Here is a 15270-nt window from a genome sequence, read left to right on the forward strand (position 1 = left end):
TCCAACCTTAATGATTCTGTGAAAATAACGAAGTCGGGGTGTGCATTAACAGAGCCTGATGTCCTTTGAATATGAAAGTTATTTGGGGCTTTTTTATGATGATGACATTTGTATCTTGATTTCCATTTGTATGCATCATTTTTAATTCCTACATTTTTTTTAATTGCCCTTGTACAACACACAGCTTCCACCTCTAGATACACACCAATATAGAACAGCTTCCAGGAACAAGGGCAGCAGAAATCATCTCATGGCAGCTGAATGCGGATGCTTACCATGCAGAACCGTACCACCACCACCCGTCTCGTCGATTTAGTACCAGGTTTTAATCTGCTTTTTTCTTAGTCTCCCACATCCCATACCTTCACCACTTGTCAGGTACCATGTTTGTAAGAACAAGATAGGGTTGAAAGGATGTTTATGCAAAAGCACTCCTGCTCTGTCCTCAGAGCTCCTTACTCCAACACACCTTGATGTTTTCATAATGAAGACCTGCTTTTTGTCTGATTACATTCTGATGGGCTCATGCAGAAGCTTTATCCGTTGTTGGGGGAGAAGGAAAATGAGCACAGCAGCCTCCTAACTCACTGGCATCAGTAATTGTCTTGGTGAAAAAATTAATTAAGCCCCAAAAATGGTACAGGCTGCATGCTCACAACAAATTCGGTACCACCACCAAAGGCACAGCAGCAATGTCAGGATTTATACAGCACGTCCACACAGCACAACGCTGTTCAGACATACCTCGGACAGCCCCGCATAGCGCCGATACATTATCCAAGATCTTGGAAGCGGAGCAGCCACGTGATGCCAAGTAGCGCCAGCCAGGTTGGGTGCAGAGCCATATCGACACAACTGGGCTACCAGGGAGCCAGGCTGTTTGGCAATTAACTCGAAGATCTCTAAGCCACACGCCAGTGGAGAATGACACAGCCCTGTGGGCTGGTTTTCATGAGCACCACCGAAGGATCTGGACTTCTCCCTGGCCAGTTTATTCACCTTAACACCTCCCTCCGTGAAGCTACGCGGACTGGAGCGACAGCTGTCCATCCGAACATCAAGAATTCAGACCGCTGGGAAGGAGCGTTTAAAGTAGAAACGCGTACACCAACTTTTACTATGCATATTAATAAATATTCTTTATTTAAATTTTGCACATTGCGCTTTAACATATTACATCCAAAACATTTTGCAAATGGATGTCTACTTTGTAAAATCTTATATTCAGCTCATTGTCATTCTGTACAGAATTATAGGTACAACATTACTTTGCCACTAGTTTGCTTTTTGTAAGTCTCACAGTAAGAGAAACATTTAATGAAAAGAGATGGCTTAAATTATAAGAGAGGCTTGCACAGCTACTCAACTAAAGATACAAGCCTGAAGAAAGAACAAAATTAATGAAATCACCTCCACCAGCCTCCCCCAAAAAATCAAGGAAAAAAAAGAATCACATTAATTTAAGATAAAATTTTGCCGTAAGTCACTAAATTAAGTTTTTGAAAGAGAAGGCGCAGTAGTCATCTTGAGAATTTCAGTGAAAGACAGAGCTATTTTATTGTATTTAGTTCGCTCCAGCCGTTGTCAACCAACCATTACAAATGGGCCCCTTGTGATCATTTAAGCGGCAGTATTTATTAAATTTCTCCTTCAGATGCTGTCGGTATTGTTCTCTATTGCTGTAAAAAGACTTGTTGTTTGCCATAAAGGACTGTATTTCATCTTGTGAGATAAAGATTTCCTCATCAGAAGTGCATTCAGACTCATCCTACAAACAAAAACAGGCATTTAAGAACTCAAGCACTGCCCTTCCCGTGCAGTACACCTGACTGGCAACTGTTCACGTTGTCTACAGTTGCCCTAAAGATGCAGCCTTCACGTCATGACACCACAAGGCTTAGCTGGCTAATCCAGACACCCGACTCACATGCAACGCTCAGCTATTTTTTGGGTAAGAGGCAGCCTATACAGTCACAAAATCTACCGGAATAAGCTTCAGAGTCTTAGCACATTTCCCCTGAAAGAGGATGGCTTTTATCAGAGGTTAAAAAAAAAAAAAAAGAAAAAAAGAAACAAAAAGGATGTAGGAGAAGGGAAGGAAAGGAAAAGAGAAGAAAGTTGTCCAAGGAGAAGCCTGTAGTGGGAAGTAATATTTGAGGCATGAAGGCAGCAATAATGCATGCTTCATTTTATGGAATAATACGATCCTTGATAATGAATACTCATAATACAACTTCTGTCACTTGCATTCCAGTGACAAGCAATTTCTCCTCCTCTGCAAAGCATCCGAGTTATATACTTTACAGAGAACATGCAAAAGCAAACAAACTAAACACTGGGAGAGTAAGCTATGAATCTCGGGTTCAGTTACATTCTCTCTCGTAACAGTTCTTCTGTGGGATTTGAGCTCTAAACCCCAATCCTCAATCCCGAGGATTTAAAGCAGTACGCTACAACCTAAAATTCAAAGTAAGTGGTTACTTACAAGGAGTTCCACTAAGCTCTTGGCACCTTTTCCAGTATCAGGAACAAGTGACATTTCTGTAGGTTCTGCAAACTGTGACACATTTTTCATATGCTCAAACCAAGGCAACTGCTGCCCACTTTTTTCTGAGCTACAGCAGCTTTCAGCATGTGTGTCTTTGGTCTTGTCGCGATGAAACTCTGTGTGCATGATATTTCCTGAGGTCTCTCTGTTACCTGGATCTGCCATACAGCTTCCAAGTTTCTGAATCTAAAATTGAAAATAGCCTGTAATGAACTACTAGCAGTGTTAAACCTGAAACATTCACGTTTCAGATGGAAGCAGAGGGAAAGAAAAAGTTCAAAAAGAGAGCAAGAATATATATTTTTTTTCAAATGTGTGTGCCTGGGGAGGAGGGGGGAATGGCACGTTAATTCACTGAGAGTGCGCAAAAGTGCACATGTTCAGGAACACAGGAGAGGAGATTCCTTCTGCCACAACCTATTCTAGGAAGGACCTCGATGTCAACGCTTGGATGGAGAGGTAGCAGAAGATCCTTTTTACCCCATTTACAGGATTAGTCACAATTGAAACCTGAAATGCTTTTGTAACTACTTTAAAATGTATGCATTTAAATAAGCAGTCTGGAATAGCTATGTTCCTTACATGTTCATTCTCACACTTCAAAGTTTTACTTTTCTTTTTCTTCTTTTTGTTTTTGCCTTTTGTGTTATTCTCTTCCGAGTTAGCCCAACATTCCACACAGCTATCTCCATCCTCCTCTTTGTCATCACAGCGATGGACACATGAATCATCTCCTGCAAAAGATAGGGAATTTTCTTCTCAGATGCTTAAGTTTTGTGGATGCTAAACCAATATTATGTTCTTACCAAACCTACCATTTTCATCATGGTTGCAAATGCCTTCAGTGCAGGCCACATCTGATCCCTCTCGAGATCCTGTTTCGCTGCCCTCCATGCTAGATGAATAGCCACAGTCACTACCATTACAATGTGGAGATAAACCTGAGACAAAGTGAAAAGTTACGGTCACTGTAGCTGTTGCGTATTCTTTAGTTATGCCTCTAGCAAGGAAGTTTGGGTTTTTTTAGAAGGTTATTTTTAAAAATAGCTGAGCGCTGTTTATCCCACAAATGGTACTTGCTTTTAAAAATTAAAAATAATGACATTTAACATACCTTTCTTGATTTTAGGTGAACCTAATAGGGTACCACTGCTAGGACAGGTGCAAGAAGTGCTTTCATTAGTAACAATTACTTCTACACAATTGTTCGGTTCTTCGGTGCTACCACAGGCTTTGCAACTACTTTCCGTGAAGTTTGAATTTTCCTTAAAACAAAACCAAAAAAATACTTGCACGTACTGATAGTAGCTCAGCCAGCATCTTTATAAAGGATACTCTTTCCACAAGAAGAAGCAGCTGACACTGACTGACAGTAGCTACAGCATTGCTTATAATTCTTCAGAAGTACAATTAAAAAAAAAAACAACCCTCAAAACAAAACCCCAAACTTTCCCCACAATACTATGACCTACAGTTAGCCCATTAAGTTCAGTCAAGAGATCTAGAATAATAATTACACTTACTTAGTCAATTAAAGCTTTCTCCTCCCCAAAAATTTAATGGTAACTGTCTACAACTAGCATTTGAATTCCTATATTCTAAGTGACCTTTAAGAAACGATAGTTAAAAAATATTCGAGCATAACCTGACCCCTAGATTTAGGATTTTAAAAAACAAAACAAAACAAAAAACACCACAAAACAAAAAACTCCACCAAACACCCAAAAGCTAAGGAGTTCCACGTAATCACTTTACAAAAAGACTGTACTATTCTGAAAACTATTAAACTCCACTAGCAGTCAAAAACTAGTTCCCAAAACTGAAATACAGTAAAAACCTCTCAAGAACTCTAACACGGAACAGTGAGCTGACGGATGAAGCACCAAATTAGAAATCTAGTTATTTAACACCAGCAGAAAGCCACAGCTATCAATATTTACCTTTGCTTGGTTTATTTCCTTCTCTTCTGTTGCCTGCAAAGGAGTCGGGATCTCACACACACACTTATTTTTCCGTCTGTTCTTCCGTTTTTGGCGTTTCTTCTCTTGTTTAAGCTCTCTCACTCTTTCTTCTTCTGAAAATTCTTCACAGAGCTGTTCCAATCGACTAATACCCTGCACTTTTTCCACAGCCATCTGTTTATAAGAGGTTAGATCTATTTATAGATGTTAACACAACTCAAGCGTTTACATTCATTAAAAAAAGAGGAGGAAAATAGCTGGTAAGTACTTTTTATAATAAAGTCACAGCAACACAACTATTGACTCTAGAATACAAATGCCCACCCAGATTTAGTCACTAAATTTAGAGTGCTGGAGAAAATGTATGCACAGGGGGAGCGCTGCGTTTAACTTACAGCCGAAATTCACAATTTTCAGTAAAAAGCTGCAGACTTGAACGTGTTTTTGGATCTGTGTTTACATGGTAGATACTCTGATTATCTAACACAGCAGCGCAGAAAAACGCTTTAGAACTCCTGCTACAGAATCCCTGCAGCTTTTTGGCTAGGGTAACCAGTGAAAAATCTACATGATTTTCTAGGCAGTCCAATTCTGAAGTATAGATATATCTCAAAATATAGCAAGTATCTGAATATGTTCCTTAATATTAAATTTAGAACAAATATCATAATGGCACTGCTACATACAAAGTTACAAGAATACAGTTAAACTAGTAAGCTGTTCTGGATCAATGCTCCTACAGGAGGTAAAAATAAATTCACGGGTTTTGGGTCTTGTTGGCTTTTGTTTGTTTGTTTGTCTCTTCTCCCAGATCACTCTGGGAACTCCTTAAGCCAAAAGGAGACATCATCTTTCCCACTCACCTTAGAAAAGGACTCCATATAAAGATACAAGAGTTCCATGCTTCAAATTCATAGCCAACTTTGCATACCAGCATAATTACCCGAGTTTTACAATGTAAATGAATTTTCAACACCATACTTTACTAGATTAAAAAAAATCAAGACAAAACTTGACAAAAATGCCACAGTGCACCCAGCCCAACACCACTTCCATAGCATTATAAGCCTTTAAAAAAATTACTTGAAAAAAACCTCTCAAGAACTAGATTAGGGTTCCACTGTGATCTTTCCCAAATTGATTTTGTGGTTCTTCTTCCTCTGACGTTTTAGAAGTTTTTAGAGAGAACAGTCATTATAAATGGAAGATAAACAAAATTTAAAAAGACCTATGGCGTGCCGAAGGGGAAGTATACTATTGGCATACATTAAAGGAACTGCATGGAGTTCTGTCTGAAGTTCAAGCTCCCACAGGATTAGAGAGTGCATTTGGAACACACTGAATGCAAGAGTTAGCAGTTGTGTTTGTAATTCAAAAGCACATCCTCCATTTTTACTAATAAGACAAATAAAACTGTTGTAGCCAGAGCTACTTTAAATGCTATCAGGTAGAAATACCTTCACTGTGAATTAAAAACACAGAAGATCCAGCGTACTGTAACGTGCAGCTTGGAAAGTAAAAGCAAGCCTCAATCTTTTATGTTCCAGCAGACTTCACATCAGAATGCAACTCAGTTGTGCTATGCATTGCTATTACACAACCGTTGCCTGCAGTGAACAAGGGATTGAACGCAACACCCTTGAAGCTCCTTCCAGCCCAAAGTTAGTAGAAAGCAGAAAAATAATTTTAGTGAAAGTGCACACAGTTACTATCGCAATTCAAATACAAGTTAGATAAAATTTGATTTTTACCTCAAAGCTTTTGCGTAAAGCATCAACACCTAGGTAAAAAAGCATCTGCCACGTTTGTTCCTCAGCCCGCAACTTTTGCCAGATTCGGTGTAATCTTTCATAAAGATGAATACCCAGGCAGGTCAAAACTTCTTCTTGGGCTATGTCTATTGTCTTAGCATGCCTTTCTCTTCGTCTAAAGGAAGTACCAAAGTATAGTATGGTTAAAGTAGCTGGAAGTCTACCAAGAGATCAAAGCAGTTCAATGACGTATTTTCTTTATGTACAACTGAAGATATGTTTGCATGAACAGCTTTTTCAATCGAGTTCTGCTGTGCTGCATGCAGATGCAAAATAGAAAGGACCAGGTCAAACCCACCACTACGTTCCTGACATGTTAATCTATGCATGGCACTGTTAAGCTGCACTGTGCCTTCCAACCTGTGACTTCTGAAGGTGTTGCCCCATCAGTCTCTGCTTGCTCCTACCAGGAGGGATCAGCAGATTTTTAATGCCAAAGAGATGCAGCCATTCTTTTGTTTCCTATAATTTGTATTTAGTTTATATAGCAAATATTTCAGCTTCCTAGACTTTTATGCGTTGGTTAACTGAAGCTGAATAAAAACACATAGAAGTTTATACATTACTTACCATACAAAGTAAAAATATTTCAGTATTAATCTGTATCTATATAAGGATAAATTATTATAAAAGCATATGCCCCCCTAATCAAACAGTTAAGATTGAGTTCTAAAGATTATTGGACTCTGAATGTTATTATTCATTTGAAGATTTTAAGATGCTAAACCAGGTTCAGAAATTACTATAATACACAAATGGCCACAAAACTAAATTGAACACTTGGCATTTGGTAAAACTGTCAACCAAGGTTCTCTTTCTATTTCGCATATTTTGAACATCTCAAAGCAGGCAGCCCCAGTGAGTGCACAAACGAACTAGAAGACATTTGGTAATTTCTTTCAGTCTTGCCTTCAGAGTGAAATGCACTTTAAAGTCAGAAGCACACATAAAATCTTCGCTACTTTGAAGCACTCCCTTCAAAGCCTATTTCAATATGAACATTTATGTTCAGAAGTTTCTTATGCAGCAAGGAGGCAAAAATCACTTTTGCAAAATACGTTCAATAATAAAATAAAGAAGCAAAGCGCTAGATAGCCCACTCTAGCAAATTACATACTCATACCCTCCTGCGAACTCTGGTTCAGCTCGGCCCAAGAGGTGTGCGATGAAATCTGTTTCACAGCATACGTGTATGTGACGTTCATGTGGACAGCAACGCAAACCCTCGTAAAGCGCAGCGCAGTAGCCCTTTTCTTTGCTGCAGTCTAGTTCACCAATAAGAATATTGTATGCCCGAAGTACTTTATTTTTGCAGTCAGTGCAAAACCTGTGTTAGAACAGAACATAACAGAAATGAATTCTCATTCAAGCAGAACATTAGACCCGCTTAGTCTAAGTTATAACATAATGTGGTATGTAATAGTGCATGCTATATTTAAACTAGGGCACATAAGGTTTATGTTACTTCAAAAGGTAAAATAGTAAGGCTTTGGCTCTAAGCCACGTAAGTTTACTATGTGTAGTATACTACCTATCATATATTACAAGTCTGGATATCAACTTTCATGCTCCAAGGCATAAATCAGGCTAATTGTTAACATGAAGAAATTCCTATATGGATATGCAATTCCATGTTCGTTCAAAGATCAGAAATCTAATACTGAATAACCTGAATCATTACTACAAGCCAAGACAAAATTCCTCTCAAGTAACACACACCAAAGTTACTTTATTTCAAGTATACTCAAGTGAGTGATAAGCAATAAGAAAAAAAAGTTTCCCTGTTGCCTGCTGCGTAAGAGTGATGTTTCCACTACAAGCACCTTTAAACATATTTTGAATTATTCAATTACTGCACAGATAGCCAAACAAGGTTTATTTATAACACAATGTATTCAATTTAAACCTGTGATAGCTCAGATAACTATACTCTTCTCATAATAGTTATGAAGTCTGTTATAATTAAAATACAGCCAAATTAAGCTCATTCTGTTTTATAAGAGGAAGTAATCTTCAAGAAGCTACAAAACCTCTTGCTCTATTATTCTAAAAATGCAAGTCAGACAAGCTGCTCACATTTCAGCTTTCAGCTTGAAAAGCTGGCTCTTCATGCCATCTCTGGATGGTGTTTTTCCCTTTCCTAGTTTGTCCAGTCACTTGAGAACACTAAGTCAAACATATTTTGATGTTTGATAGTACTATGATAACTGGCTAGTTTCTGCGGTGAAAGGAAAGAAAACAGCAATATTATTGCAGGTTAGCATCAGGAACGCTGCCAACACCATGTTTAATGTCACAGGAGATTAAAATTATTTTGTTTCCAAAGTGTTATTTCCACACCACCACCACCCCCACACCCATCTGTGCCCCCACCGTTTATATCAGAACCTTGAAACTGCTGGAAATTAAAACTTTTTCATCAGCACAGTAGCTACCCTACACATGTAACAATAATTTAGTGGCCTATTTATTCCCTGCAAAAGAGACCTAATAGCAGTAGTGCTACTAAGTCATAACCAACTGTTTTAAAACAGTGATTTACAAGCAACACCAAGCCTAAAATCTGCTTCTATTAGTGCAGTTGACATTATTTTGAAATTGCACACACTTCCCGAAAGCCTAGAAGGCGTCATAGTCCCAAAGAGATTTGGCTACTTGTGAAAGAGTGAAAGAATATACACAGTTTTAACACATCAAATTGCAAATCGCAGTTTAATCCTAACAAACAAAATTAAAACAAGTAGCTGTGACTTCATCTGAGGTCTCTACATTTCCCCTACCATAACCTGGAATAACTGGCAAAACACTATTCACTACCTTAGTCTCATCAACTGTTACAATACAATCTGGCAAGGTTCTCCATGACCACAAAGCTTAGATCTTAAGTTTTAGAAGGGTATCAGAAGAATCCTCTACACTTTTAAACATTGCGTGAGCTCTACATACATTTTGATTCACTAAAAAAATGCAGCATGTTTATTCTTTTAACATACCTGTGTTTTCGTAGATAGGTTTCTAATGTTTCTAAAAGACAACTAGAGTCAATTAAAACTACTTCATCCCTGCATTCCTGGGACATGAGCTCCCACACATCCATCCAACAACCCCTGTGAAAAGAAATCGTAAGAAACAAAAGACTGTACATTATCCTCTTAGAGGTTTAGAAAAGAAGCAAAATAAAGTATCGTTAGTTTACCTGACTGCTCCCTGGAATGGTCCATAGTGGAAAGTGATGCTACACTTGCTCTCCTCCTTCCTGCTGTCTTCACTATTTTTCTTATCTGCACTTAATTTCTCTGTACTGAGTGTGCTACTGCTCCCTTCACTGTCACATAGTATTAAAAAACATTTTTTTTAAACCTATACCATATATATTATGAACTAGTTATTTTTCCTAAACAAATGCTATGAAAATGCTACCATGTTCCTTAAGTTACTTTGAATCCTTTATAGGTTAAGCCTTAACTTCCAGTAAAGTTAGGGTCAGACACAAGATACAAATTTTGCTGTCCATGTTTATGAACCTAGATTCACAATGACTTTTTAAAGTTACAGCTGAAAGCCAGGAGTAATTTTTCAGAAGATTACCTGAAGTATAAACATGTACAAGTTTAAATACTTCTGGCAGATTAAATTTCATATGACAACTTACTAAAAAAAAGCAGCAAAACAAAAACCCAAAGAAAAAAGAAGCAAAACACCCCCCCCCCAAACTTTCACACATCTACCACCATAAAAAAAACCCCAAAACCAATCTACATTAAATTTCCAAAATTTGTTAAAATAACTCCAAACCTTTACAACACACATTTGGATATGCTAGGAGTACACTTATAGAGCAAAGAACAAACTTTAAATAGCAAGCCATGTTTACTTACAGGCTTGTCTACACTTGACATTTTATCAGAACGGTCATTTCTGTTTAAGCTCATGCGTGGATACAACAGAGCAGGAAAACCGGGGAAGAAGCACTCCTATTTAATAATTAGCTCCTCAAGAGTACTTATGTATGCTATTATCTAGTTTGCCAGATCATATGGCTTGCCTTTATGAGAGGTTAAAACGCTCCTTCGCCCTGAATGGAACCGAGTAGCCATAAACCAGGCACACTGAAACTGAGGACATCAAGTAACTCTTGAGTGGTATTAGCTAGTTATGTAACTTGTATAATTAAACACACCATTACAATTCAAAGCCTTTTTGGTGTGTATAAAATGCCTAACAGATGCAACTCATGTGAAGAAGTTTCGTGTAATGAAGTCAAGCAGAAGCTTGAAGTTGATAAATAAAATTTGTTCTATAAGACAATTCTATGACACCTCCATGTCTAGGCTGTTAGCATATTTGCTTCCACTCAAGGCAGCAGATTTATTCAGAGAAATATCAGTACCGATACCCCCGATCACTTCTGTAGCATAACAAATGGGTATTGACTGAGCAAGCAGAGTGCAAGCCATGTTTCTTCAGTAAACTACACTGATTGTCCACATGCCATGTTATCAGATAAAGCTGAAAACTTTACTTGCAGTATATTAAAATACTGCTCTTCCACACATTCCCTATTAACCTGCCAGCACTCAAAATAAGGGGATTTATTCCAGCATGAATTGAGGAAATAAAGGCAGCATTTTCCTCTCCATTCAGTTTCAGAATTGTGCTGCCTTGCCAAAGTGGTAAATGCAGGTTCTATGATATATGTTCTTACACAGAAAAAGTTAACCTTATTAAAAACAAAGCAAAAAAACTAACACATTCACAATGCTTTGAATTTGCTTTATTTAAAAAAAAACAAAACCAACACCTATGATCTTTTGTTTGTGTAACATAAGCTTTAAACTAATTATATGAAAGGCCTGCAACCAAAATATAGTGGGAGATAACGATTAGCTACCACTAACCTCAAGCAGCACAAGTAAAAATCAAGTGTCAGATTCCACATGCCTAGCATCTCAGGGGATTTATCTAAACCCAGAGACACAAGTCTGCATAGAAAAATACATGTACTGTAACTGGAAACCATGATCAAACTTGCACAGGTCGTATGCTTAACATGACTAAAAAAGGTCCTGGACACTACAACTAAGCATAGTAGTCTAGTTTATTGGTCATCACACTAAAAAAACAAAAACCAAAACATCCTACAAACAAGAATCCCCCCTGAATCTACAACAGATTTCCAGGCAGTGTTTTTCTGGTTAACCAGTTAGAACAAACCATTTCAACTTCAAGACACAGAAGCATCTTTTTCACTGGTGTATTCAAAACATTCTGTCATATTTTGAGAAAACACATTTTACAGATTTTTAGTTTTAACCCTGCAGCTCAACCACAATAAAGCCCTTTATTAACAGTTGTGCAAGGCATTTTTAATAATCCCAAGCGAAATGATGTACATTTGTTTAGCATGTACCCTTTCACCTCAATGTGAGAAAAACTGCTGATCAATCATTTTGGTGTAGAGCACAAAAACCAGTTTGTCTTTCTAGAGAATTGTTTATAGCACAATGCAGAACCCATCCATGCCTGAGCAGACTATATTCCAAGTTATGTCAGATGAGATATAAAAAGCACACCAGACAGCATCGGTTTGTAATGACCAAGTTGGGTTTTGGCAAATGGTTTTGAAAGTAAACATGGATATTTTCATCAAAAAAAAAAAACCACAAAACCCACAAAACACCCCCCCACCAAGTAAAAGACCCAAAGCCAAGAGGCAAAAATGGAACAGGTAGAACTAACAAGCAGGTTTTGGGAAACAGCTGATTTCACAGAGTGGCCTTAAACGTTACATGAAAGCATCACCAGTTGCCTTAGGGAGCTCTGACAATGGGCACAGGGACAACTTTCACACTGAGGAAGGACTACAGATCTTACAGAAGACTTTATTAGCACTAATTTTGTCCAGTCAATAAACCGTGAGCAGGGGCAGTGGGTAAGTATTATACTACTGATAAGATCATCACTCTTACTGCACAAAAAAGGGCTAACTACCTTCTTATGAAAGCCTGTTGAGAAAGGCTCAAGTCCCTCAATACACGCTGCCCAAAACTCCTGGGTGCCTCTGTAACTCTCTCATACAACTATTTGGGTCTACTATAATCCAAATAGCTTGGAGATTACTACTCTGGCAAACAGATAACAGCATAAGAATTTATCCCAATGCTTAAAAATAAATTAGTATCAATAGTTTGGTTCCTTAAAATATTTTAGATTGCATTGTGCATGTTAAACACAAACTTACCCCAAAGGTTTTGGTTTGTGTGTGTCCAGGGAGTGTAGCTGACATCTCTTGTTCTTCTTACTTTTGGGAATTGCATCAATCATATCATTCAGTTTGGACCTATGGAAAAAAAAAAAAAGAAGTAACTTAGTATTATTCTGAGAACATGGTTATCCGGAGAAATTTTGAAGAGATTGATTCAGCTTGTGTATCAGAAACAAGACTGCTAATGAACATTACATCTAAAACTTTCTTCCTGTCCCCCATTTTTACTTATGACATACAATCGGGCAGTACGCAAGGAAAACACAGTATAGATTTTCCAGACAAATCCTGGCAAGCAAGACAAAGATAACCCACATCCAAAAAGCTATTGCATAACTTCGTAAGTAACAGACATTGAACAATGACACCTATTTCAAAAGTGTAGGGACCCACTACAACCACTTTATCAAGCTGCACTGCCTCACCCTTCAAATCTCAATAGCCCCAGCTCTGCACTAACCTTTCCTACTTCTCACTGGCCTGCTAACTGGAGCAAGAAGTAGAATGAGCTGAAGCCAACTGGAAGGCAAATGCACATTGTGGTGAGCAGTCACTGTTTGGTCCACTGACAGCTGAGAAACAAATGGCACTGAGACTAAGGCTATTTATTGTGCTAGCCAAACCCAGAAGGTTTCTCAGTGCTACCTTTCTACCCAAGAGTAGAAAGGTTTTTTTAGTGGGGGTGGTGAGCCTGTTGATTTTTGTTTGTAAAAAATAAAATAAAAAAGTAATGGGGCAAAGAAACACTCTTCTTCCAGAGATCAGGAAAAACCCACAGTGCCTACATCTGATTAATGACTAAACATTTTGATATTTGTATCTTTCAATTGCAACTGATGATGTGAAAGATTAGGTCTTTTGGGTTTGTTTTTCCACCAGTTTAGGCAATAACTAGTTTAATATGTCTGTAAAGGACAAGTATGCACCCTAAGATTCAAACTTGTGACAATTTAGTATCACCAGGAAAGCTGCCAAGTCAAATGCACAGAAGCTAGCTTTCCTTTTCCCCACATAAGAATAATCCGAGCAGTTCTAAGACGCTTACCCATGCACATAAAACAGTGTATAAAGCTTCTTTGCATCAGTCATGCAGCTTCGAGTTACAGAAAGAACCCCCTTTGGCCCTACTGTTAGGGGCTCAAGTGCTGGATTTCCGGACTCAACAAGCTGAGAAAACAGACGTTCCACGCTACGACGACAGCCAACACACGGGACCAGCTGAGAAAGTGCACTCAAAACTTCACGCGATGTCACCATCATGGCAATATTTAGATCCTGCTGTTTAAGCATGCTATGTCTCTAAAAAAAGAACAAGAAATTAAATAATTAAAAAAAAACAAACACTCATCTGAAACTGTTCAAATTTTCTTCAACCTTCAACAGCATTTCCTTATCAAAATACACCTGTGGAAACTGTATGCAGCGCTCGGAGTTTCAGATCACTGTCTTACTGTAGATCAGCTAAAATACTTCCTGTATGAACAAAACCACACTTGCTAATATCATAGGAGCAATTCTGCTTCAAGTCTTACAGTCTTCTTCCTCTGGAAGGAAGCAAATATTTTTCCTCCTCTTGTTCCCTCCTCCTACCACTCAAATCAGCAAATGTTTCTTCCAAACAAATGGCATGCCTCCCTGTCCTTATCAGGAAGCCCTTTTTTCTCCACCTCAGCACAGATGTTTTTGTAAAAGTCTCACATACAACTCTGCAAGTTTTCATTCTCTATGCACACTCATTTCATCTGTGGCACATAAGAAAGGAAATTCCTGGACTCTCACTGGCATATATGAAAATCTCACTTACAACAAACTTGTACTGTTGAGACCAAGACAATTTAGTAATATTTTTCCTGGAAGGCTAAATGCCATTTCACATTACAATTATAATACCTGAAATTAAAAAAAAAAAGCACACATCACTATTCAGGGTGAAACATTTTACTTCAGTAGCAAAGATTCAATGTGTGCTAATAATAGAACATTAAAGAGAACACCTTCTAATACTTCTTAGTATAAACAATTTTAGGAGCTTTTCCTGGTTCCTCTGTCAAACACATCCAGGCACACATACACATAAAAAGCACATACCCTTCTATTTCTTCACGTAACTGCTAAATTACAAGATTGGACTTCATCAATACCGAACTGCCACTGTTACATCTAAACAGAAGAGAGAGTCCCTTCCTCACACATCAATCAACAAATCTACACTTAGATTATCAGCACTACTGGCTCTTTCCAACATAATCTGTAAAAGCAGAGTCCTGTCAGTGTATTAATTGTCATTTTTCCCTGGTTATACAACATACAGCTTTGTAAGCACAGCTGTATCTATACAGGTATTATTTTGCCACGATAGTATTTTCTGTATTATTGTTGTATCACACCACTTAAACACTCCTACTGTAGAAATGACTTGTCACAACTTCTGGGGAGAGAAAGAAAAGACCACAAAACATAGTGAAACTAATCAATCACATGGAACATGTAAATATACCAATTGAAAAGAGAAAATGTTTTCAGCTGATTTTATGTAATGCATGTTATGAAAAGTAAAGCTATTATCAGACAACATTTAAGGTTTGTGCTCTTAAAGGCAGGCACATTAAATAATCTGGCAAGTGATATCACTCTGCAATAATCCTCTTTCTTGTAATTAATAGTACTAGTTACAGCAACAGCAGG

The 15270-nt window shown here is 38.0% G+C and overlaps 1 protein-coding gene across 4 annotated transcripts in view; it reads right to left on the reverse strand.

The window, feature by feature from the left end:
- Nucleotides 1–1120: 1120 nt before the first annotated feature.
- The window catches only part of GGNBP2 (gametogenetin binding protein 2), an 18947-nt gene continuing 4797 nt past the window's right edge, over nucleotides 1121–15270 (reverse strand). The window contains exons 3-14 of one of the 4 annotated variants that reach the window (XM_010287075.1): nucleotides 13631–13884; nucleotides 12562–12660; nucleotides 9517–9645; nucleotides 9314–9427; nucleotides 7444–7647; nucleotides 6261–6435; nucleotides 4489–4683; nucleotides 3663–3813; nucleotides 3364–3489; nucleotides 3131–3282; nucleotides 2486–2734; nucleotides 1121–1768 (exon numbers count right to left, since the gene is read on the reverse strand). In XM_010287075.1, the coding sequence (XP_010285377.1) occupies nucleotides 1565–1768; nucleotides 2486–2734; nucleotides 3131–3282; nucleotides 3364–3489; nucleotides 3663–3813; nucleotides 4489–4683; nucleotides 6261–6435; nucleotides 7444–7647; nucleotides 9314–9427; nucleotides 9517–9645; nucleotides 12562–12660; nucleotides 13631–13884 (2052 nt within the window). In that variant the 3' untranslated portion in view covers nucleotides 1121–1564. Of the gene's footprint in view, nucleotides 1769–2485; nucleotides 2735–3130; nucleotides 3283–3363; nucleotides 3490–3662; nucleotides 3814–4488; nucleotides 4684–6260; nucleotides 6436–7437; nucleotides 7648–9313; nucleotides 9428–9516; nucleotides 9646–12561; nucleotides 12661–13630; nucleotides 13885–15270 lie in introns of all 4 variants that reach the window. The other 3 variants (XM_010287074.1, XM_010287077.1, XM_010287076.1) reach the window with 3 other exon arrangements.

The sequence above is a fragment of the Phaethon lepturus genome, unplaced genomic scaffold (assembly GCF_000687285.1).
Source record: "Phaethon lepturus isolate BGI_N335 unplaced genomic scaffold, ASM68728v1 scaffold44585, whole genome shotgun sequence".
Classification (NCBI taxonomy): domain Eukaryota; kingdom Metazoa; phylum Chordata; class Aves; order Phaethontiformes; family Phaethontidae; genus Phaethon; species Phaethon lepturus.